At 41.7% G+C, this 25,256-nt stretch overlaps 1 protein-coding gene across 4 annotated transcripts in view; it reads left to right on the top strand.

The window, feature by feature from the left end:
- magi3b (membrane associated guanylate kinase, WW and PDZ domain containing 3b) overlaps positions 1-25,256 on the top strand; it is a 168,656-nt gene that overhangs the window by 139,283 nt on the left and 4,117 nt on the right. Inside the window, exons 8-21 of one of the 4 annotated variants that reach the window (XM_086040004.1) lie at positions 335-435; positions 7,795-7,986; positions 9,116-9,751; positions 12,230-12,261; positions 14,567-14,735; positions 14,814-14,908; positions 15,810-16,017; positions 16,243-16,425; positions 17,682-17,867; positions 18,156-18,252; positions 18,642-18,744; positions 19,980-20,117; positions 23,119-23,257; positions 24,099-24,191. In XM_086040004.1, coding sequence (XP_085896130.1) covers positions 335-435; positions 7,795-7,986; positions 9,116-9,751; positions 12,230-12,261; positions 14,567-14,735; positions 14,814-14,908; positions 15,810-16,017; positions 16,243-16,425; positions 17,682-17,867; positions 18,156-18,252; positions 18,642-18,744; positions 19,980-20,117; positions 23,119-23,257; positions 24,099-24,148 — 2,329 coding nt within the window. In that variant the 3' untranslated portion in view covers positions 24,149-24,191. The remainder of the gene's footprint in view (positions 1-334; positions 436-7,794; positions 7,987-9,115; positions 9,752-12,229; positions 12,262-14,566; positions 14,736-14,813; positions 14,909-15,809; positions 16,018-16,242; positions 16,426-17,681; positions 17,868-18,155; positions 18,253-18,641; positions 18,745-19,979; positions 20,118-23,118; positions 23,258-24,098; positions 24,192-25,256) is intronic. The other 3 variants (XM_086040005.1, XM_086040002.1, XM_086040003.1) reach the window with 3 other exon arrangements.

Below are 25,256 nucleotides of genomic sequence, written 5' to 3' on the forward strand. Positions count from 1 at the left end.
AACAATGGTTTTTGGTTTCCCTGCCAGGCGGCCAACAGGCAATTTAGCTTGTTTTTCCACGGCGGTCGCTTAGCAGGGGGAGTTCATTTCCTACAATATTAAATGGCTGAATGCCATTACAGAAGGAGGCGAGCTGGCCTTTGCTGCACGTGCACTGTGTTATTAATTTGTGGATTAATAATAACGGGTGCCGTCGGCTTCGTTTATGGCGCCGGCCAATGCATAATTGACTGCAGCAAAGCGACACGGCGTGCTCGGCACGTGTAGAGTACAGTATATACGGTATTGTATGTGCACGCCCTCATGTATATGTACTCGTTTGTTTGTTTTGCAGCCACATCAACCAGAAAACCCAATTTGAGAACCCGGTCCTGGAGGCCAAGAAGAGGCTCAGCCAGGGGACGGCCACCATCCAGAAGGCTGCCACATCTCATGGTAGCACGCAACTTTTTTTTAACATATTCACCCTTGCATTCGTTGACATTTGACAGCAATATTGTCTCCCTATGCTTGCATGGGTTTTCTCCAAGTAGTCCAGCTTATGGCCACATTCATAAAACATGCAGACTCTAAATTGGGTTTAGGTGTGAAAGGGAGTGTGAAAGTGCCCTGCGATTGACGGCCGACCAGTCCAGACTTCCCTATCTGAGATCCAATAAGACTAATGCTGATGGTAACAGAGGATCTTGAGCTCTTATGGCCTAGATGGGACCAATCCGACATTGGCCAACTGTGACCGACGCTTGCCCCCTGTGGCGTCGGGGCGGCTGTCGGCACGTCACGCTGGAAAAATACTCCGCAGCGACAGACAGCGACGCTGACCTTTAACCCGTTGCGATTTCATCTGCCCACGGGTGGGTTTTTCCTCTTGTGTTATTCAGTCCAGCACGCTACAACATAATTTTTCAGTCAGATTTTTGGAAAAAAAAAAATTTAATTAAAATAGGCGGATATCAAATCCGCCTTATTTTATGTATTCAAATTTCCTTAATTCAGTGCCAGTAGCACTTAAAAAGATTCTCACAGTTGAGGAGAAAAGGGACCAAAACTATGCTGATACTCCAAATGGTTCAAGTATAGCTTCAAATTTACTTTGGGTGCACCTTTTTAGGCGTTCAGGTAAAAATGCCAGGTTGAATTGCATTGCAATTGCAAAGTACCTTCTGCACATAGGTGACATGTAATACTGTTCCATACCATTGGCGGCGGTAATCATTATTCATCATGGTTAGAAAGAGGCAGCCGGAAAGCTATTGGCCGGGGGCAGATTATAAAAATGTAAACAATGCATTCAGCTACATTTTTCGCTCACGATGAACTCCCCACGTGAAGTAAACCCTCACGCTCTTGACACAGTACAGTATCGTGAAATACTTACATTGTCAAAAGGCATGCTCACTGTTTATCCGCGTTTGTCACTTCCCGTTCGTGGTCCGAGCGCTGAACAGCCAATCAGAGTGACCAAACGTTACGACTGACGACACCGATTTTCCAGACGCTTTGTGACGAGGTCCGATGTTACGACGGCGTTCGCTACATCAATCAGACGGAGCAATCAGACGCCCCAGCGCTTACTGACGTCGGATTGGTGTGTCTAGGCCTTTATACAGTGGGCGAGGCGCGACAAATGCACATGCACGGCCACTAAAAAATTCAGCGAAACCAAATTGGTGAAAAAGTATTTTCCGCTATAGCTCCACAATTCAGTAGTACATTATTCTTCATCTTTTCTCATATTTTCAGACTTTATTTTCAAAAATGTTTAATATATTCAGAATCAAAACATATCTGAATTCACTTTCAAAGGGTCTTTCATGTCATATTTCACTCTAAATTTGTGTCATTCTTTTGTAATGGTGCTACCAAAGTTTGTGTACACAAAGTTTATTTTGGGTCACATTTGACCTATATTTACTAAAATGGATTTTAGAATTACCAGTGTGTATTAAATCAAGGAAAATGGTGGTATGGGTGGGAATAGATGTTAAATACCTTTCTGTCCAGATGGAAATTATATTGTCCCAGATTGTTTTCACCAAACACCATGCTGTGTGTGTGCGTGTGTGTGTATATGTGTTTTTTAAATTTATTTGGCTGTGTGTCTGCTTGTTCCGTGCCTGTATTTGATGTGGTAAGTATGTTCTCGACACCGACTGCCTGTCGCTAGCGCGATGACGCCAAAAGTTGACTTCATCCTATCATGGCGAAATGGGCGAAGGAACGAAATTGACGCCGCTGGTGAATGACGAAAGACAGACCAGTGAATTTAACTGACACTCTCTCCACTACTGTTACCCTTGTAAACATTTTTTTACTGACTGTTCTAAAATAGGAGTGCCGAACTGCTATTTAGCTATGACGAAAGCGTGGTTAAAATAACAAAATGACAGAGTGACGGACTGAAAATGATGGACGGGGTCGGCTCGAAATATTGACAGACTAATGCTGACGGATGGGTGCCCCGCCCGCTGTTGCATGACGAATGACGGACCGCCAAAATTTACTGATGCGCCCACCTCTGCATTCAAACTTACCAAGTTCTACTAGTTTGTTTGATTGATTTGATTGGAAGAGTGGAAAATGCTCCAATTAGTCACGATTTTCGGTATGTGCCTAGCCTGCTGTGATGTGTAAAAAGAAGACATATTTCTGTTGCCCCTTAAATGAATCCAATCGACCAAACAAAATAAAAGTCCCGAAAGTGCTAAAAGTCTTTGCGGCTGATCTAAACTGGCCCCACTTAAACACACCTCAAAGTTTCTGCATTATAATTGTACTTTAATTACTTTGGCTCTTCTGTATGCACACTTGACTTTCTGTCCCAGTGTGATAAATGTGGGTTCACGCAGGTCAGCAACCTTCAATTAACTTAAAATGTGATTGTCAAGATGATTTGTTTGTTGCTAACGTATGCTGACTATTTATTTTTGGTCCGTGCACTATTAAGAGGCTCCTCTGTAGCTTTTAACGCAGGGAGCAGTCCATTAGAAAGGATGTGTAGAGGATTACATTGCAACAGGGTGCTAGCAAATGCAGGGATTCAGGGAGCGAGAGTGTGAACACACGCGGGGGCATGGGGGTAGGCTCTCAGCCAGCTAAAAACAGCTGTCGGAACAACACATCAGACAGAAACGAGCATAATCAGACAAGCCGCCATCCCCCCCGCGCACCTCACGCACACACGCAGGTGTGCAGGGACTGATGAAACTGCCTTTGCTCCTCCGATTGCCAATGATGCAACTTGACAGGCTTATCACACGACAGCTGTGATGCAACCACATCACCCGTGACTTGTGTTATACATTAATTACACTTGTATTAAACTTTTATATATATATATATATATATATATATATGTATATATTTATATATATGACATGTTGACAGGTGCCATTTTCACACAATGGGCGCTGTTTTTCTGCACTAATAATGTCAGAGAAATGTTTTACTACCGTGCCGATTGTCTCCGGAGATCAAATGCCGAGCGAGTCCCGCAAGGAACAGAAAGACACAGCGCAGATGTTTTATTTTATGCCTGCCCACAAACATTGAGATACTTGCTTTTTGACTGACCCCACCTCCACGCACACGCACGCACGCACACAAACAACCAAACCCACTTCCAACATTTTGTTTGTCCTCCTATTGTCCCTCATTTAGACAGTCAAATTGTCATTTTCATGGAGAAGGAAGTTTAACAAACCTGGGCAGGCACTAAATATTCCACATGCACTATTGCGCATATATGTTGATGTATAAATATATATATTTACAGTTCTACACCCCATTACTATTTCAATTATTGCTGAACGATTTTGAAAAGTTATCCAATTGCAAATTCTCAAATCCTCAATATTGTGATTGCGATTTAATATGCGATTATTTTTTTTCAGGTCATCTTCCCTTTTTTTTTTTAATAAAAGCAAGCAATAAATGACTCTGTATGACAATAAACAGTATCAGTTTTATTATACATAATGGTTTTATAGGTAAGGCTTATGCAAAAATAAAGGTGAATGAACCATGAGTTAATATGAAAGACAATAAAATTATCTACTTATATAGTTATTAACACACTAAACAATGTGACTCAGTCTTTTAGCGTTCAGTTCGACACTTTCACAAAATTTTACCAAACAAGTGTGTCATAAACATAAGCCATTAAATCCTAAATCAGATTAAAACGGTAATGCAAACAGACTTGTCGCTTTGTCACTTCAACTTTTCATGTTTCATGAAACAATGATCTATCTGAACACTATATAAATAAATAAAATATATGTAAATGTAAAAATTAAACATGCTGACCAACAGGTTCATTTTTTTTTTCAAATTGCATCCTTTGAGATTTGGAAATTGCCTTTTACTACATTGCAATGTTGATTTAAATTTGATTAATTGTTCAGCCCTATTCTGAATGTACTAGTTCAAACACTATTACAGATGTATTATTTCACCTTTACATACCCATTACCTCTTGTCCTCCTCCTTTACCTCAGTCAGACAGTTAAATTGTCATTTACATAGAGGAAGAAGCGCAACAAATCCACGCCGAGTTTATCAAGCAATTTGAATGTGATTATGCAAATGAGCGCGTCTTGATCCACGCGGCAACAGCGTGTGGACATCTGGAGTCCATGGCGGCTGTGATAAAGCGCCCTCGCTGGCTGGCGCGCACGTCCGCGCTGGATGTTTTTAACTGCTCAACCGTTTGATAGAATGAGAACGCTTGCATTTAAATTCCACGCACACTGCTCGGAAATTTACAGAGCACTCTGAAAACCCAAAGGACACAATGGAGGTGGGGGAAAATATATATGTCTCTGCGCAAATACACCGTATAATTCAGCCAATTTCGGCTTTTGATAGTCATGGCTCACTCTTCTTGTTTACCTCCAACGATAATAGGTCAGTCCAGCCGTCATGCAGATACTCAAATCCCAGTCGGGGTCACCGGTAAACTGGGGCCTATTCCAGATCAGAGGTGGGGTGCACCACAGACAGATCACCTGTCAATCACACCAGTAACACATGACCATTCACACTCGTATTGATTCATAAGGACAATTTTAGAATCTTGTGTCTTCAAAGATGCTTTGTGGTCTAAGATTAACTTCCTGAGTGATGTAAGGATGGATATACACTGCTTGGTTTCAGTGACACAATTCCATTTGTTTGCGTTCAAGTGGTGAAATTGCGATATGCTTGATGGCATCTTAAACAAAAAAAAAGAAGCATGGCATGGCCATGGAATCGGATTTCCTCAAATTGGAATCAGGTCTCTTCCAATTGTGGATAAAAATTCAATACATACAGTGGGTACGGAAGGTATTCAGACCCCTTGACATTTTTCCTTTCTGTGTCATTACAGCCATTTGCAAATATCAAAAAAGTTCATTTTAATTCTCATTAATGTACACTTAGCACCCCATCTTAACAGGAAAAAAAACAGAAATTTAGACATTTTGCAAATTTATTAAAAAAGGAAAACTGAAATATGGTCATAAATATTGAGACCCTGTGCTCAGTATTGTGTAGAAGTCTTTTAGCGTTAAGGTGGATCAAGATGCGCTCAAGCCATGAGTCTTCTTGGGAATAATCCAACAAGTTTTTTACACCTGGATTTGGGGATCCCCCGTTATTTTTCCTTGCAGATCTCCAGTTTTGTCAGGTTGGATGGTGAACGGTGGTGGACAGCCATTTCAGGTCCCTCTAGAGTTGCTCAATCAGGATTAGGTCAGGGATCTGGCTGGGCCAGTCAAGAATGGTCACAGAGTTGTTCTGGAGCCACTCATTTGTTATTTTAGCTGTGTGCTTGGGGTCATTTTCCTGTTGAAAGGTGAACCTTCGGCCCAGCCTGAGGTCCTGAGGACTCTGGAAGAGGTTTTCCTCCAGGATATCTCTGTACTTGGCCGCATTCATCTTTCCTTCAATTGTAACCAGTTGTCCTGTCCCTGCAGATGAAAAACACCCCCACACCATGATGCTCCCACCACCACGTTTCACTGTAGGGATTGTATTTGGCAGGTGATGAGTAGTGACTGGTTTTCTCCACACATGCCGCTTAGAATTAACACCAAAAAGTTCAATCTTGGTCTCATTAGACCAGAGAATCTTATTCCTCATAGTCTGGGAGTCCTTCATGTGTTTTTTGTCAAACTCTATGTGGGCGAGGCTTCCGTTGGGCCACTCTGCCATAAAGCCCCGACTGGTGGAGGACTGCACTGATAGTAACTTTCTCCCATCTCCCTTCAGCTTTGGTGCTCAATCCTGGTCCTCAAGAGCCACCATCCTGCCTGCAACACACCTTATTGAAATGATCCACTCATCACCAAGCTTTGGACAAGCCTGATAATGATTGCGATCATTTGTATCAAGTGCGTTCAGGTAGGGAGAGATGGAAATCAGGCTGGATAAGGGCTCTAGAGGACCGGGATTGAACACCCCTGTCCTACAGCATCTCTGGAGCTCAGCCACAATGATTTTTGGGTTCTTCTGTCTCACCAAGGCTCTTCTCCCTCGATTGCTCAGTTTGGCTGGACGGCCATGTCGACGAAGACTTGTGGTCGTCCCAAACTCCTTCCATTTGAGGATTATGGAGGCAACTGTGCTCTTCGGAACCTTGAGTGCTGCAGAAATTATTTTGTAACCTTGGCCAGATCTGTGCCTTGCCACAATTCTGTCTCTGATCTCCTAGGACAGTTCCTTCGACCTCATGATTCTCATTTGCTTTGACAGGCACTGTGAGCTGTAAGGTCTTATATAGACAGGTGTGTGCCTTTCCTAATCAAGTCCAATCAGTTTAATTAAACACAGCTGGACTCCAATAAATGAGCAGAACCATCTCAAGGAGGATCAGAAGAAATAGCCAGCATGTGAATTAAATATGTTTTTTTGCAAAGGGTGTGAATACTTATGACCATATGATATTTCTGTTTTTCTTTCTAATAAATTTGAAAAAATGTCTACATTCCTGATTTTTTTCTGTCAAGATGGGGTGCTGAGAAAGTGAAAATTTCAAGGGGTCTTAATACTTTCCTAACCCACTGTATGAGCAGAGGTGGGCATTTTACTCAATTCTGCTGGTCCATCATCCGTCAGTGGTCTGGGTATCTTTCCATTATTTGTCAGTCTGTCATTTTTCAAGCCGAACCGCATCAGTTGTTCAGTCCATCAGTTAACCACCCCCCAAAAATACGCATCACATTGTGAATAAGTAGATAAGAAGGCCTTTATTGATCCCACAATGGGGACATGTTCAGTGTTACAGCAGCAAAGATGTAGGTCACACAGAAATGGCGGCATAATGTAGCCGTTAATGTACAACATTATCAGCAAACATTCGGAAACAAACCTATGTAAATACACGCAGTATGTATGTATATACACTTATACCATGTATATACACACTTACATACATCTACATATCCAGTGTCAAGAAACACTCCAATAGCCTGTACATAGTACAGAGGGAAAATAAGTAACAGTGCTGCAGTGAAATATAAAGTACAGCATTGGATAAAAATACAGTAGTGGGGTACGTTGAGTATTGCGCAATATAAGCTCAGGTGCAGGACTGCACAATTGCACTAATGTCCGCCAGTTTGTAGAGACTACCCAATGTTCTTGTTAAACAGTCTGACAGCGGCAGGTAAGAAGGAGCGGTGGGCAGAATCTCTCCTTTGCACAGCGAGGGTGTAATAGTCTGTCACTGAAGGAGCTGTGGAGTCACTGAATACATGGACAATATCAGGATGCCAACAGGAAATTAAGTATTCCAATTTGCGTCTGCAGGTAAGAGCGGTGTACCTGGCTTCACTGCTGACCCGAACCAGCTGAAAGGCGACATGTACCGAACGGCGCTGAAGAAGAGCTCGCAGGGCTTTGGCTTCACCATCATCGGGGGCGACCGCACCGATGAGTTTCTGCAAGTGAAAAATGTCTTCAGTGACGGCCCCGCTGCCCACGACAACAAAATGGCATCCGGTGAGGCCACTCAAGCGTCTCCCAGATGTGGAAAGAAATATGTACACAAATATGTACGCGTTGATTTTTAAAATTTACCGGGTGCTGTTTAGCTGAAAGGCTCTGGAGAGGTTATTCAAAAAAAATCCTGGATTTGTGTAAGAATCCTGTTCTGTGCCTAAACCTAACCCTAACCACATCCATAACACTTTTAAAGAGAATACTGTTTGTTGTAAAGGATACAAGGCGGTAGGAATTATGAACAGTTCCAAATAGTAGTCAGTTATAGCATGAAACCCTCAGACTTCTGCTAGAAAAAAAAAAAGGAAAAGCCTACTAGAATAGCTGAAATGTATATGGGGTTAATCAGAGGCATTTTAAATGGTGGGAGATGTGCTCTTCAATTTAGAATGTGTTTCAATGGGATTGGGTAATTCTGAACTCAGCCGTATCCACCTTAAGAGGGTGTGTACACTTGTGCAACCATGTTATTTATTTATTTAATTTTTTCTTGCATCATCTCTCCAAAATACAAAAAAATATATACTGTATATTAATTGAGTTGTACCTGTTATTGGTCACAATGATGGAAATGATTCTGAAATGATTTATCTTGGTATCATTTTTTAGATCACAGAATCCTGGAATTTAACAGGAGTGTGTAATTTGTCTTATAGCCACTCTATGTGGCAAGATGTTACAGTGTTCCAATTACTCGATCTCAACCAATTTTCTTAAAGCTTTCAGTAATTCGATAGCTGTGGAGGCTGAGGTTCAAGCTTCAGGACCTGCACATTTTCAAACACTTCACCAATAATATTTTATTTTAAATTATACAATATTTTTCTGGTCTCTGGCCTTCCACGGATTGTTGTTCGACGATAATGTAAGAACCTGACCAATATTGTTAAGAGGGCTGCGGGCAAAAGTATTAGCCAACACTGTGCAATACTTGTTCTTCTGACCTTGACATTCATCGCGTTGCTACTGTGCACAAATCTGTGAGGAGTTTGCTGAGATGGGATGAAGGGAGCTGTCTCTGAGATATCAGCAAAGAAGATTGATGTGCCTCGGAATATTTCAAAGGAAGAATCTCAGTGACAGTGCAGTGGAAAGAACGTGGCTTGATTACACTGTTCTTGCATTTCAGGTGATGTGATCGTGGAGATTAATGGGCTTTGTGTTCTGGGGAAGACCCATCCGGAAGTGGTGCAGATGTTCCAGTCCATTCCCGTCAACCAATACGTAGACATGGTCCTCTGCCGCGGCTATGCGCTTCCCCCAGACGTGGATCTGGACAGCGACGACCCACTGCCCCCGCCGCCTCTTCCTGCCAACCAGCCTCCGCAAGCGTTGCACGGCGGCGAGGTGGTGACGGCTGTGCCACTTATCAACGGGCAGCCACTTTTGGTCAAAGGCGACGTCCTGCACGGCTCCTCCCAGGAGCTCCACTATGTCACCACCGACTCTAGCGGCCGGCCAGTTGTCGCTGCCTTGCCCAATGGAAGGCAGGGCGAGTCGGCCACCGGGATGCTGCAACCAGAGCTGGTGAGCGTGCCGCTGATCAAGGGGCCCGGCGGATTCGGCTTTGCCATCGCCGACTGCCCACTGGGCCAGAAGGTGAAGATGATCCTGGATGCCCAGTGGTGCCGTGGCCTTCAGAAAGGGGATGTCATCAAGGAGATAAACAGGCAGAATGTGCAAACTCTGAGCCACGCGCAGGTGGTAGACATCCTCAAAGACTTCCCTGTGGGGAGTGAGGTCGACGTGCTCGTGCTGCGTGGAGGTAGGGTGCCCATTTTCCAGGTTTCATCTTCCTAAACTTTTAAGCTTGCCATATATAGACGGAAAAGGGCCTTGCCAAACCGTTCCCATGCATTTCTCTAAAATGCCAATTCATGGATTAAGGAGCTCGCTTGGGTCTAGTCCAACTCCCGATTGATAAATTAGAGCAAGTTCTCAGTTTTTGACGGTCCCCACCAATACGATTCCGAGGTTATGAACTGTACGTAATGAGCTACTTCGCGTAGCGGCGTAAGAATAATGCTGTGACACAATTAGCATGTTCAGCTTTTGCTGTACTTAGTTTTTTTTATTTGGCTGGTATATGTAAGAAAAAGCTAGAAGTGTTTTTCAATGATGATTTACTACTGCGTTAGGGTAAGTTAGTGATAGAGACTCCTCCAGTGTGCTATGGCTTGCATACGAGTTTGGGTTACGTTGCCGTAATAGGAACAGAACTCTGTCGTAAACTGAGGCCAAAATGTCAGAAGTGCATGTGGCTACCTTTGTCTATAGCATTTATATAAAATAGTTCAGGTCGTTCTACAGTGCACGTCCACCACCACTTCATGCCGCACAATCCTGCGGAACACTGCCACCCACCTCCTCTGTGTTTACGACAAGGCATAATGCAGCGTTACAACTCAGAGAGCAGGAATTACATAAGCATGGGGATGGGCTCTCTTCCAAGAGTGAGTGTGGTTGCGGGAGGAGTCTCTTCGCACATCCGTCGTCTCCGAGAGCCAGGGGGATTCTCCGTGTGAGTCGATGAGCCCCCCACCACCCTCCCTCCTGAACGGATTGGCTTTGATCGAAAGCAATGAACCTGTGGGAGTGTTGGAGGGGTCTTTAAAAAGTCTGGCGAAACTATGATAAAGGGAATGTCCCCAGGGGTTCTGTAGTACAGTCCAGTACCCTTATTCAATGACTGCAAGCACTGGGTGTCTTCGGTTTATATTCTTACACTGGTGATGTATCCCATATTTGCCAATAAGTTGGCACGTGTTGTGCATCCAGATGTTTTTTCTATTTCTTGACACTTGACTCCTTCCACGTTTCTCAATTGAGTCAAACCCTAGTAGGTAAAATATTCAAACATCCAAATATTCACAAAATTAAGGTCATGTATGGAATCATTTTTTTCATTCCAAAAATGATCAGTTTTTCTACAATTCCACATTTTAACATGGAAAAAAACATTCAAGCAAATGACAAATTCAACAAGACAGTTCCTCTTTCACATGCCAGCTATAAACTGTTAAGCTCATTCAGGACATCTTTGAACGACTTTCCACACTTCCCAAATTCCTACATTTTTATTCTTCCATATTTTGACATCATGACAATATTGCCAAATTAATGCATTTATACATACGTACATTTGACATATTTACCTCCTCCCTATGCATTTCTCAAACAAGTCCAACTATTCCATCTTCAAACATTTGAACTCATTCAGGTCATATACAGAGTTATTATAACAATTCCTAAATGAAGACATATTTGACATCGCTGGCATCGGGCCAAAGCCTTGTACCTCCAAACTAGTCACTTTTCAGGAGACCCTAAAAATGGCAAGTTTGTGCAACCATTTGCATTGCATCGTGAAAGAGAGCAAGCCATTTTCAACACGTTGTGTAAAAATTACACCCACGCGTGTAGACTGACCAATAGTATATTTTTTTTTAAAATATGAAATTCACCAAAATGTGACTGATTCAAGTCTCACATTCTACATTTCAACAATTCATTTAGTGCAGTCTCTTGGTATTCCATTTCAGTATCCTTTCTCCAGCATTCACACGCAATTTCTTACATTCAGTGTAGCGTTACCCCAAAATGTCATAAACCCAGGGACTCCTGTAATACACCGGCAGTTCACAGCATTTTTCTTCTTAAAGCTCCAATTACAGTAAAGCAACAACAAAATCTGATATAATCCTTCCAACCCGCCCCTCATTCCCATCCGTCAGCCCCACCAACTACCACTCACTGCGCCTGCTTCCAGCTATACTCCACCATTTTCCATCAGGCTCCATTAACCCCTCATCACGCCAAGTGTTAGTCCAGGACTGTGAGGTTTCGCGAGGCTCCCGAGGACTGTTTGTTAATCGAGTTAATGCAGTGAGTGGTGTCGGGGGGGGGGGGGGAGACGCAGCAGCAGGGGGTGTTTTAAAGATGATCCGCAGAGAACAATCTGAGTGCTTGAGATAGAGCGAGGGGGCGTACAAGCAGAGAGAGTGTTGGGGGGAAATTATCGGTCAGTGAATAATATGCACACCGCTAATGCGTTCATCCGTCTTGTTAGCAGCCCTGCTCGGACCGTGTTGTCGTCCCCGTGTACAAACGCCACACTCCCTGTCCACCTTTAATCACATGCATGTACATCCATCATTAATGGAGCCAGTGCAGCTTTTTCACTTCCGCCCGGGGAGGCAGTGCCATCTCGTGGTTTGACAGACTTCTGTTTCTCGTCTCGTAGGTCAAACGTCGCCTGTGAAGAGTCTCAAGCCTGTGAGTAGACACACATTTTTTGCCCTCTTTTTGGAATCAACACTCGGTTTAATTTCCAAGGCCATTGTCGCCCCACACCCCACTCTGTTTAACCGCTAAGCCTCCACAGCACCAAATTAAATGATGGAAATGTGAATGTTGATTATGATTCAGAGCGCCTCCTTTTGTTTTGCCCTGGAAAAGCCTTAATTGCTTCCTCTCTCAGTTTTGGGTGAACTTTGCGACCATTGTCAGGGGATTGACGTGCTAATGAAGCATGGATGAGCCCCCTTTTGGATAGTTTGCTGTTATTAATATAACAACACTTTGGAATGAAAGATGCTGCCCCTTTCAGGATGAGGAGGCAAGTCAAATGTTTTGGGATATCTAAATCCTGCAGTTTAAGGCCCTCATAGCAATTGCAGCAAAGTGAAAAATGGACTTTGTTTTTCTTAAAAATAGCTTTTCCTGTATCTATTAACATATGGTGTCCAAATCTAAATTAAAAACCGTGACACTTTTTCGCTGAAATAATTTCTTGACACAATTTCAGTGAAATAAAACATACAATAAATTCTCTCCAGAAACTATTTATAACAAATTTGATCATTAGTCAATCTTGTGACCGGTGGTTATGTTAGTATATTAGTTCATGCTAGATGCTATCTTGGTTGACTGTTCAAAAGCGCTAAACAAGTCAATGCAAAAAAAGTATATAATCCCGCTTTCGTCAAACTTTTGACAGGTGTGATGTGACACAGGAAGTCCCAACGTAACGTCGTTTCCAGTCGGCCATTTTACGTTGCCATACGTTACGTCCTGTCGGCCATTTTATCGTTACATCACTTCATAGTCCCCGTCCCTTTAATACATCTTATGATCTGATATATCCAAATAAGGGCATTTGATGACATCATGCTTCCGCCCAAGGAAACGCCCTAACAAGCTGTATTAGAAAAATAAGGGTTGCTCTTCTCAATCTTTAAAAAAACATAACCAAGCATGCAAAATGGTGTACAGGTGTAGTTCTGCTGTTTCATAGTCAAATGTGAAGATGACGTGGTATTACTCCAATGATTCAGTGGGCGGGTGTTGTCTTATTTCCAAATAAATCCTTTATTTTTGATGATCGTTTGATCCACAGCCTTTATGAATAGAAATACATGTTCCCTCAATCATGATGCCTTCATGAAGATCTGTTTTACTTCTGTTTACACTCAAGTATATGGTAGCGCCTCCTTACAAGAGAGGAGTGTCTAAAAACAAGTCTGGACATGCCTTGGATGAGGCAGAAGCATGATGTCACAGGATGTCCATATTTGGTCATACCGGAAGGGGTCTAAAAACATGTCTAAACATATTCCTCCGTTACTTTGAATGAGGCGGAAGCATGATGTCAGAGGATACCCATATTTGGGCATGCAAGAAAGACCGGAAAAGATAGCGGCAGCCAGGACATGCCTGGACATATCCCTCCATTACTTTGAACGAGGCGGAAGCATAATGTCCATATGTGGACATGCAGGAAAGACCTGAAAAGATGGCAGCAGCCAGGACATGCCTGGACTTGCCTAAAAACATGTCTAAACATATCCCTCTGTTACTTTGAATGAGGCGGAAGCATAATGTCCATATTTGGGCATGAAGGAAAGACCGGAAAAGATGGCGGCAGCCAAGACATGCCTGGACTTGCCCGGGTGACATCACCGTCCAAAACATGCCCGGGCATGTTCTTGGTGAACTCCACTGAGTTGGAAGTGTGATGTCATCAAATGCCCTTATTTGGATGTATCAGATTACCGGAGATGATGTATTAACGGGGCAGGGACTAGGAAGTGATGTAACATTAAAATGGCCGACAGGAAACGATGTATGGCAACGCGAAAAGGCGGACAGGAAGTGACGTATCGGGCGGGGTTAGTGGCAAAATTACATTTCTGTACTACAAATGGCCGTGGTTAGAGGAGGTATTGGGCGAGGTTAGGGGTGGGACCGTACTTCTGGACTACAAGATGACGTCACCAAAGGGGCGTGGCCAGTTGCAAGATTCTACTTCTGGACAACAAAATGGCGTCACCAAAGGGGCGTGGCCAGTTGCAAGATTCTACTTCTGGACAACAAAATGGCGTCATAAAGGGCGTGGTTAAGGCGGGACTTCCTGCATGACGTCACACCTGTCAAAAGTTTAACGAAAGCGGGATTATATACTTTTAATGCACTCACCATTAACCATCCTTTTTGTGTGATTGACTAATGAGCAGTTGAGACTAATGAGTGACATAGGAAATGGAGAGATGGATAACTTTTTAACCATGTCATCCGTCAGAGGCAGGACCTTATGGCCAGCACGGAAATGTTAGATGCCATCGGCGATTCGCCTCCCCAGGCACTGCCTTACCACTCCAACACGAGCACTCTGCGCGCCACCAACGACTCACCAAAGCGAGACGCCACTGAGATGTACCTGAAATCCAAAGCCCTGCTGGAGAGCAGACGTAAGCCCGTCATCACCTTCTCAACCAGTAAACATCACGCACAAAAGCGACAGCATTTGACCTGTTTTCCTTCCACAGAGCCCCACACCAAAGACATTGATGTGTTCCTCAAGAGGGACATTGAGACGGGCTTCGGCTTCCGTGTTCTGGGCGGCGAAGGTCCTCAGCAGCCAGTAAGTATCCGGAACATCACAGCAAATGATAAAATAACATCAGAATCTTCCTAGTTCTCTTTCAATGTTGGCAAATTAACATGAATTTTAGTTGTTACTTTTTTACGCCATATATAAGCAGTTAACCTAGCTAGATTAGGTTATTCAGATTGCCACTAGTCGTATTTTCATACTCTCGGGCCCGTGCACATGTATATGTTCTAAGCAGGCCCACAAGTTGAAACAAGGCATTCTGATAAATATTGCGTTTGTGGAATAAGAGTTAATCCACCCGTTTTTAGCCATCTCTGGGGGCGGCCATTGTGTGACTTTTGTCGACTGAAAATGACATCACACCTACTCAGGGCTCAGGTAACGACTAATCACGGCTAACCTGTTTTCTGAATCTGAGCCGTGATTGGTCGTTACCTGAGCCCTGAGTAGTGATGATGTCATTTTCAGTCGACAAAAGTGACAAAATGGCCGCTCTCTGAGATGGCTAAAAACGGGTGCAGTTTGCTGCTTAACTCATATTCCACAAACATAATATTAATCAAATTGCCATGTTACAACTAGTGGGCCAGCATAGAACATATTCTTGAAAAAATATGCTTGGGACGACTTCCTCTTTAAAAGCGGAAAGTAGCAAAGTCAACTAATCTGTTCAGTGGATGCTATACAGAATTTCAATATGCGCCAAAAGTTGCATCTTTACCTTCAGTTTGATCACTGATTGAAATTGTTAATCACCATAAATCTCTGCATCTCCGACAGTTGAAGCACCCCTCCTCACCCACACACACCTTCCAAAATCAATCAAAAAAAATCCCATGATAACTAATAAAGTGTGTTCATGTAAACATGCAAATCAAATCAAATATCCAAATGCTAGCCAGGCTGAAAGGTACTAAGCCCCTGTCAGAATGTTTTCCCCCAGGTGTACATTGGGGCCATCGTGCCCAACGGCGCCGCGGAAAAGGACGGCCGCCTGCGGGCCGGAGACGAGCTCATCGGCATCGACGGCGTGATAGTGAAGGGCCGCTCGCACAAGCAGGTGCTGGACCTCATGACAAACGCCGCCCGCAATGGTCAAGTCATGCTGACCGTGCGCAGGAAGGTCATCTACAGAGGTGAGCGTGAGTCACCGTCAAGAACAGCAAGCGATAAATCCCAAAATAAATCCGTTTGTGTCAGCCATGAGATCGCCCCAAAACGCAAGTGTAGTTATTTAATTTTAAAGACGCAATTCTGAAACAGTATTGTCAGTTCAACAACCAAAACAATGTTTTAATTAGTGTTCATTTAAAGTGCCCTTTTCTCTTTCTAATTGAATCCCTTGAATCGTTTCACGCCAGACGCAACAGAGGAGGAGGCTCAGGAAATGGCGACGACACTGTTGAACGGTTCCCCCAAATTACCTCGGCTGCCCATGCCCAGCGCCCTGGACCACGAATCCTTCGACATCACGCTGCACCGCAAAGAGTCGGAGGGTTTCGGGTTCGTCATCCTCACATCCAAGAGTCGACCCCCGCATGGAGGTGAGTTAGTCAGCAATTCTTGGACTAAAAATCAGAGTCTCCCTCAATTTGTATTATTTTTTGACATGAAACTGTAATTCACCACATGGCCACTAAGTACAACAAACACTAAACCGGCCTTTTCCAAAAAGGTGTGTGTGTGGGGGTGTGTATGTGTGTGTGAGATTTACATGTCGTGGTGATCTGGTATATACTGTAGTAAGACGTATAGATTTAAAATGAAAATATTACAAAATTTAAAAATATATATTGTATAAAACATAACTTTTTGTGTCTTTTTTTTTTGTAAAAAAAATAAATAAATAAATAACAGTAACCCAAACGCTCGGAAATTACTAGCTATGTAGGTGTTTATTACACTTTTTATAATGAATGATTATTTTTTTCAATATGTTGAAAAACACAACATTTGTTGTAAGTGCATGTACTGTATCATTTATGGGTCCTAAACACAAGCCCCAAAACTAATTCAGAAGCGCTCACTAAAAAGGGTGGAAAAAATTTAACCCCGGCACAATTTATCAACACCTCATACCAGGACACAGAAAAATGTCTCAAGAATCCCAACATTGCACGATATTGAACAGTTAATCAGCCATTTTGTGGACCTTGAGTTCCTCTGAGGGAATTCTTGCAAGCTATCTTAGATGCTAAATTGGGTAACTTTTTAATTTTACTATGCTGTCTAATGTGGGCGGAGCATGTCATGTCATGTGCATCACTGTTCAGCGGCTCTAATTTATTATTATTGTTAATGTCAGATTTCATATTTATACAAGATTTTTTTAAGGAAAGATAGAAAAGACTGTTCCCAATGAGTCTTTGATATGTCTTATATGTAGTAATGCATGAAAAAATCCTGAATATCTCTGATAAGATATAGTCGTATAACCATGCATTCCGTAGTACACAACAGGGCAGAGCAGGACAGGACATGACTGAACAAGCCACGTAGCACTACAGTTATGTGGAGGGAACTCCACCGCTGTGAAGAATGTTAATGATTTTTTATGAATGTTTTAAATGAGAACATGATCAGTCCTCTTCCTGGACTGATCACAACATCTGTGAATAGAAGTCGAGAGTGGCCCCACTGAGCGACATTTGAAATGACATTTTAGCAACCAAAGAGGACAATTTACTGTGTATTAAAGGCATTCAGGAAGAAAGTCTATAAACTGCAGGATATTTCCATTGTATGTGTAAATGTTAAAACCCCTAACAGTCAACCCACCATCTGACTTGTTCCTCCTCAGTTATCCCGCACAAGATCGGGCGCATCATCGAAGGCAGCCCGACGGACCGCTGCGGCCTGCTCCACGTCGGCGACCGCATCTCAGCCGTCAACGGTCGCTCCATCCTGGAGCTCTCGCACAGCGACATCGTCCAGCTCATCAAGGACGCCGGCAACGTGGTCACGCTCACTGTAGTGCCCGAGGATGGTGGGTTTTGCTCTGTCCACTGTCCGAATATGTTTTTGGTTAATGTTGTTATTAACTTTAGGCTGAAGGTGCTCATGCAAGCAAGGGAAGTGCCCATAAATATTTTAGCATCTACATCACAAATATAGGTTTTCATGGAGAAGTGCAAAAAAGTTGAATGAATTCAAATAACTAACACAATTATATCACCGTGGTGTCCTGCTAGTCAGTTGTATCATCCTTTAGTACAAAATGCTTATTACGATCCGACTTTGACTGTACTCACTGTTTGATTGGCAAATATTTTAGAGTACAAGGGTCCCCCTTCTGGTGCCAGTTCTGCTAGACAGAGTCCAGCTCTTCAGCATCGAGCTATCGGACAACGCTCGGCTCTACAGGACGAACGGTAAGGAATATTAACGGGATAGCATTCAAAATGTCAGAATTTGTGTCCACTTTTTGTTGGGAAAATGGTCAAAGGTAGGACCAAACAGCAGAAAACTAGAAAACGTACATAAATGTACAATCGTTGACATGAATGTATAATACTTTACAAAGATTTACAAGCATGTATAAAAGATAAAAACCTTTTCAAACAAATTTGTCATAAGCTTGATTGTGATTAAAGATGCACCCGTCACACCATTCATATACTCCCTTGGTCCACTGAGCCTCAAACATTGCATTTGTTTATCTTTCACTTTGCAATATGGATCTATCAGTGTTTTGCCTGCAGCATGTTGCATGTACACCAGCGTGTCCAACTGACAAAGTGTGTGTGCGTGTGTGTATCAGCTACAACCTGGACCTGGAGGACAAACGAGATGGCGTCTCCTGGTCCGAACACAAAAACATCCCAGTGGAGCAGGGGGCTCTGTGTGTGACGGGACCCAACCAGGTGACGATGATCCTTACATTTCATTTTATTCCTATTCTTAAGCCTTTAAAACTGACCATATTTTCGTAAATCCTTTCCTGACTTGATTTTTAATGATGACATAAATATTGGTTACATGGACACAATTCCCATTTCTTTGGCTCTTAATACCAACACAATGGATTTGAAATGAAACAAACAAGATGTGCTCTAACTGCAAATTTCATCTTTATCTGAGGTTGTTTACATCCAAATCAGGCGAACAGTTTTGGAATTAGCAGTACAAATGTTTGTAAATGTGCCTCCCACTTTTTAACAGATGAAAAGTAATGGCAAAATTGGCTGCTCAGCTGTTGTTATTTATGGCTGCCAATGGAACAGGTCCCCTTGCATTTTTTGACGCTGACAAAAGCAGCAGGATGAATTTGGAAGGGTTTCGCGCAATAGTAGTTGCTCATGTTCATCTAAACGCTTCAGAACGTGTTGGACTGCAAGAGCAACCAACAAGTATTTTAAGGCAACAAAGTGGTATGTTATACAATAGCCAAGTCAGTCGCCTGACTTGGATCTGATTGAGCATCCATTTCACTTGCTGAAGACAAAACTGAAGTGAAAATGTCCAAAGAACAAGCGGGTACTGAAGACCGTTGCAGTTGAGTTGGCAGAGCATCACCGGGGATGAAATTCAGCATCTGCTGATGACGTTGCTGCATTCTAGACTTCATGCAATTGACACCAAAGCATTAAAAAGGCAACATTTGATTTATAATAGTTCATTTGTCCCATTACCTTCGGTCCCTTAAAAAGTGGGAGGCATATACTGTATACTCTACAATTAGTTTTAATTCCTACACCATTCACCCTGATTTCATTTCAAAGCCATTGGGGTGGTGTTGAGAGCTAAATAGATGAGAATTGTATCATTCCTGATATTTATGGAACCGACTGTTAGTATGATCTACACGTAATAATTATTAATATAATTATTTTTACTGGTATCGAGAGTGACTTGACTGTCTGTGGCTCTCTTTCATGTCTGTGTTCCTTTTTGATGATGACACCCTTCCCTTCATTTACACTTCTCGAGTATTTGGATAATCTATTTGGATACTTATAGAACAGCTTCAATTCTTAAAAACACACTTGTGAGTTGGAACATTCAAATATACAAGACAAAAGTTTAAAATCATTATGAAAAAGACACCACAATGCATGTACATGTGAGTGTATAGTAACATTCTGATGCTTCATCGTAGGGCTGTCTGACCGTAGAGCTGGACAGGAGCCCCAGAGGCTTCGGCTTTAGCCTGCGAGGGGGGACCGAGTACAACATGGGTCTGTACATTCTGAGACTCGCTGAGGATGGCCCCGCCCAGCTGGATGGAAGGATTCACGTGAGTCATCAAACCTCAGTAAACCGTTGTGTGTTTTTCTATGCAACGGTCCATTTGACGGATGTTTTGAATCAATTCAAATCAGAGGAAAACAATTTCTTTTAAAAACAAGTATGGAGAAGAAGTAATCACTGCCATGAAAATCACCAAGATATAAATCCCCCAGATTGTATTGCGGTCGTAAAACGTCTGTGTAAATGTGTTGAATCACAGGAGAGTGGATCAGGAGTGTGTATCTTTCTTCCTCACTCCTACATGATGTGACGAGTATTGTTTGTACTTGTGTATCTCTGATGCTTGAACTCCAATATTTGACATTTTCTGTTATGAGAAGAGACAGTCAATGCAATACAATACAATACAATTTTATTTATATAAAGAAGACCGACTAATGAATTATTTGGACAGCCGCCAGTTGTAGTGTTGCATGCGCAATTTTGTAGATGTTATGCTATGTTTCAAGCACTCCACATGACGTACAGTAAGAAAACAGTTAAAGTAGTGTGTCTCCTTATTGTGGCCTTCTTTAGTACATATAGCCACAATCAGACCCCTGCTGTTAATTGCATATGTTGACGCCCCCAATGGAAAGCACTTCATAAACTTGTAGTATCAGCATGCTGCGAGGTGATTATTATATTGTTACAAGCCGGAGAGGGAAGGAGAATAGAAGGTCCTCACGGGGAATCCATCTTGCGTGGTTTGCGGGCATGCGTGGTAACGTCAGCCGTGATTAGGAGACGACGGATGGACATGCTTACTGTGTCATGTCCATTAATAGAGGCTTTCTCCAGGCTGTTGCAGGCTCTGTGTGTGTGCTGTAAATCAGTGGATCTCAAACTGAGTGTGTCCGCAAGCCATAACCTGGGGGTCAGCAAAGTAATTTGTAGTAAATTGCTGTGGTGCCATGACGAACAAATGTAATTTGTTCCGAGACCAAGCTTGTAAATTAGTTTATTTATATATCAAATCAATTTTTCTGATAGAAATGAATTGCAAAGCCATTACAGTAATCCCTTGTTTATCACAGGGCTTAAGTTCCAGACCACCCCTGCAACAGACGAAATCCTCACATTCCACACTGCAGTATCTGTGACTTTAAATGAGTGGCATAGCTGCCAAATGTTACAGATTGTTTCTTTTTTTTTTCAATTGAAATCGCTGAATGCCAACTCATTTCGGCCAGAACGCGGATTTTTCTGGTTATCTAAAATAAAAATCCAGTGTTCAACAGCAGCACCAGAACCGACTCAGCGCGTATACTCTGTCAGGCTACCAAGACGCTGGCCAATACACATTTGATAAATAAATGTGACGAAATGAACTCTGCATTGTATAAAACACCCCAAAAAGTTGGTCGAAGTTGGTAGACGGAAACGCTAAGGGAAACTCGTTTGAAATGATAGGCAGACCAGTCGTCGGCCGGAGAAAAAGGCGGCTAGATGGAGGGAGGAAGGGTACCCCGGCTGCAGATGGAAGGTGATGAACGGAATGAGAATTGTTTGTTTTTTTCCCAAAATATATTCATTGGCTTTTAGTATAAAAATAGACAAAACATGAGTGACAGAGAAGTAGAAGAAAAAAAAATTAAATAAATAAATTCAATTCAATTAAAATGGCCCAAAAGGATATTAGAATAACAATACCTGCATCTCAGAGACAAGTTGTCATGTCAGAATACAAATGGTCTTTTAACAATAGTTGACATTTCAAGTCCAACAAAAGTTAAATAAGGTTTGCAGATCTTCAGAAAAATCACCTCTTTATGATTCAATCTACAAGTCAGATAGTCCAGGGATATATGGTTGAAGATAATCTTATGCCATTGTGTCTTTGAAGACACGCGCTCCGAAATCCAATTAACAAGCAAACATCTACGAGCACAAAAAGTACGAATGTGGTACAATTTCTTATGATGTTTGTTAGCAATAGCAGAGTCAGTAAGTTCAAGTCAAATCAACACCAAATATTTTTTCCATTTCTTTTCCAATGGTAGACCAAAATTGTTGTATTTTGGGACAAGACTAAAAACAGTGTGTGAGGGCGCTGATTTCCACTTTACACTTTAAGCACATCGTGAAGGTATGAGGCTTAATTTTATGGCGCAGATGAGACATATGGGCCCTATGGAGAATCATGAGCTGAGTCGCTTTAACTCTGTTTCAAACAGACATTTTCACATTATACCAAACACTCCTCCACTCACTTTCCGCAATTTTGCAATTGTGTTCTCTCTCCCATTGTTCTTTCAAGTGCAAAGTGTTGATGACAGAAAATCCCTAAAGAGTATTGTAGAATAATTTAAAATAGGCTACATATTCGGATGTAATAATTAGTCTCTCCAAGCCTCTGATATGTTCTGAAGTACCAAACTTGCAGTATTCTTCCTAATAAAGTCCCTCACTTGTAAATATTGATAGAAATCCCTCTTTGGAATGCTATATCGGTCAGTCAACTGATCAAAAGACGAATGAGAAATTTGAGTAAAATGCCTGAATGTAGGCCTAGATAAGACCTACATTTCGTACATCGACAATTCCCAGCTAGATTCAACAGGAAGTTTGCAATTCTTCCTTTAAAGTAAAAGTTATGTAAAAAAAAAATCAAACATAATCTCCTCCGAGGCAGTTTGTCGTATTGGCATCAAACAAGCACACAAGAGGGAGTGAAGCCTTCTGATTAAAAGTTGGTGAAAGTAAAATCTTAATTGTCCCGGTTTGGATTTTATGAGGCAGACAGTGCTTGTTTGTAAGTAGTGTATGTGTGTGTGTGTGTGTATATATATATATATATATATATATGTGTGTGTATATATATATATATATATATATATATATATATATATATATATATATATATACGTGTGTGTGTATATATATATGTGTGTGTATATATATATATATATATATATATATATATATATATATATATATATATATATTTTTTTTTTTTTCAAAGCAAAATCTCACATCAAAACATGCGCTGTGTGTTTGCTGGGCAGGTCGGAGATGAGATCGTGGAGATCAATGGTGAGCCGGCCCGAGGCATTTCGCATACGCGTGCCATTGAGTTGATCCAAGCGGGAGGAAGCAAAGTGGCGCTGCTGCTCCGACCCGGCGCCGGCCTGACTCAAGATGGTAGTAAGTGCTCAATTTTCTTATTTATTTTCAATTAACTGTCTTTTATTTAGATTTTCTATGGGTGTATATTTATTTGGTATTGGGTAATAATAATAGGTGTATCATATATTTATCATTTCAAATATACAGTATATATGCATATACACATACTATGATATACATAATTGTGAAATATTTGTTCCAGAAAATAGGTTTGTTATAGTTACAGTTGGACCACATTTTGTTATATGATAATGCTAATGTTAATAAAAATTATTATTATTAGTGATATTAATTGGATATTTTGATATTTTTAAACAATTTAACCGGTATCCCATAAAGAGAGATGCACTTTGGTTGGTGCTGCTGTTTTGGTTAGCAACGGCATTCAAATGAGCTCAGCAGTTATCTTGTGATTGTGTGTGAACGACAGTGTCTATGAACTGATACAATTTGAGTTACTGATGGGAAATTAAAGGCATCTATTTGAGGGAGGTGTTTAAATGTTAATTAGGTGTGTAGCATTAGCAATTATAGTAAAAATGAGACTATTTTTCCAAGACTTGTTCAGTAATTGAAATTCATACGTTATTGCCAGATTGTTTTCATTTGCGCAAGCAGGTGGGCTGCTTGTGTTTTCTAAATGAGCCTTTTTATGAGGAGCGGCCCACTGCGCCGCATCTATAAATTCACCCCAAGTTTCCTTAACGATGATGACTGCAGACATTTGTGAACTGTGATAGAGCTCATTCTCGGGACGCCACCTGTACTTACTTATCGTGGTTTACGCATTCAATCGCTAAGCATCTGCTTCCTGTCGGGTCGTCTTCATCTCCTCCATTTTTGTCTTTTCCTAATGCAGGTAGCGCAGCTTCTTCTACTGTATGCTACTACACCGAGCACCAACACTAACATCCTCACATGCTTTTTCCTGGCCTCTTCTCTTTCTACCTTGGTAATAGCTTCCTCAATGTTCAGAATTTTAACGATGTGGAACGAATGTGATCACACACTACTCACAGAGTTGGGGATATTCGGCTCTCTCGGGAAATTTCAGGATGAACCTAAAATGCAGTATAATCTTTACAGGTTAAATTCATTTGACTTGTGTGAACTTTTGAACGCACATTTCATACTTTTTGCACAACTTGCTGTTCTCTAATAATGAGCTACATGGCAGAATTCCCAATAGGTGTTTGGTTTATTTATTTATGTTTGATCAAAATAAGACATTTGCAAACATCTGCCTTTACTTCATTTAAATGACCGAACCAGTACCTGAATCAGTTTTAAAAACATTGGTGAGTACATCAATCCCCCTCATGTGATATTGCTTAGTTGTTGCTTTGTTGTTTTTTAATCTCTAAACAATACAAAATAAACAACAATATTTTTTCATTAAAAATGAATTTGTAATAATCTTTAATGTAAAATAAAATGTTGTCGGATTAATCGATGAAGTAATCGATAGAATAATCGATCGAACCATTCAAACAAAATTTTACTTGCTTAATGCTAATAACATAATGCAAAACGTCGCAGACGCAGGCTAAGGGAAATTCGCTTATATGTTATGATAATTATAATCCGTTAAATAACTGCTACTTCAACACACAGAGCAGCAACATATCATCGCTGTCCTGTAAAAAAACACTCATGTCCAATTTTGGGGAAAAAAATACATTTCACGTTAATGCTATATCTGTAACGTGGAAACGCCATTCAAGTAAAAATAAGAAAATTGAAAAAAATGGACAAGTGTTTTTCACATGACAGCGCCGATATGCAAACAGAGCATAGAACAATCCTCACAGGCATACGCCTCTTTTGCTACTACTGTACGACTACAGTATTACTGGAGCTTATGGCAGTTGGGGATCTTCTCTGCCGCTTCTTCTTGCTGCTAACTTGCTACTGTATTTCGTACATGAGACCTCAGTGCTGCCTGGCGTGTTGTAGCGCAACATGGGACTACGTCAGGGGTGGGCAATTCCGGTCCTCGAGGGCCGGTATCCTGCAT

The sequence above is a fragment of the Filicampus tigris genome, chromosome 9 (genome assembly GCF_054856515.1).
Source record: "Filicampus tigris isolate MCC_2025a chromosome 9, RoL_Ftig_1.0, whole genome shotgun sequence".
NCBI classification, from domain to species: domain Eukaryota; kingdom Metazoa; phylum Chordata; class Actinopteri; order Syngnathiformes; family Syngnathidae; genus Filicampus; species Filicampus tigris.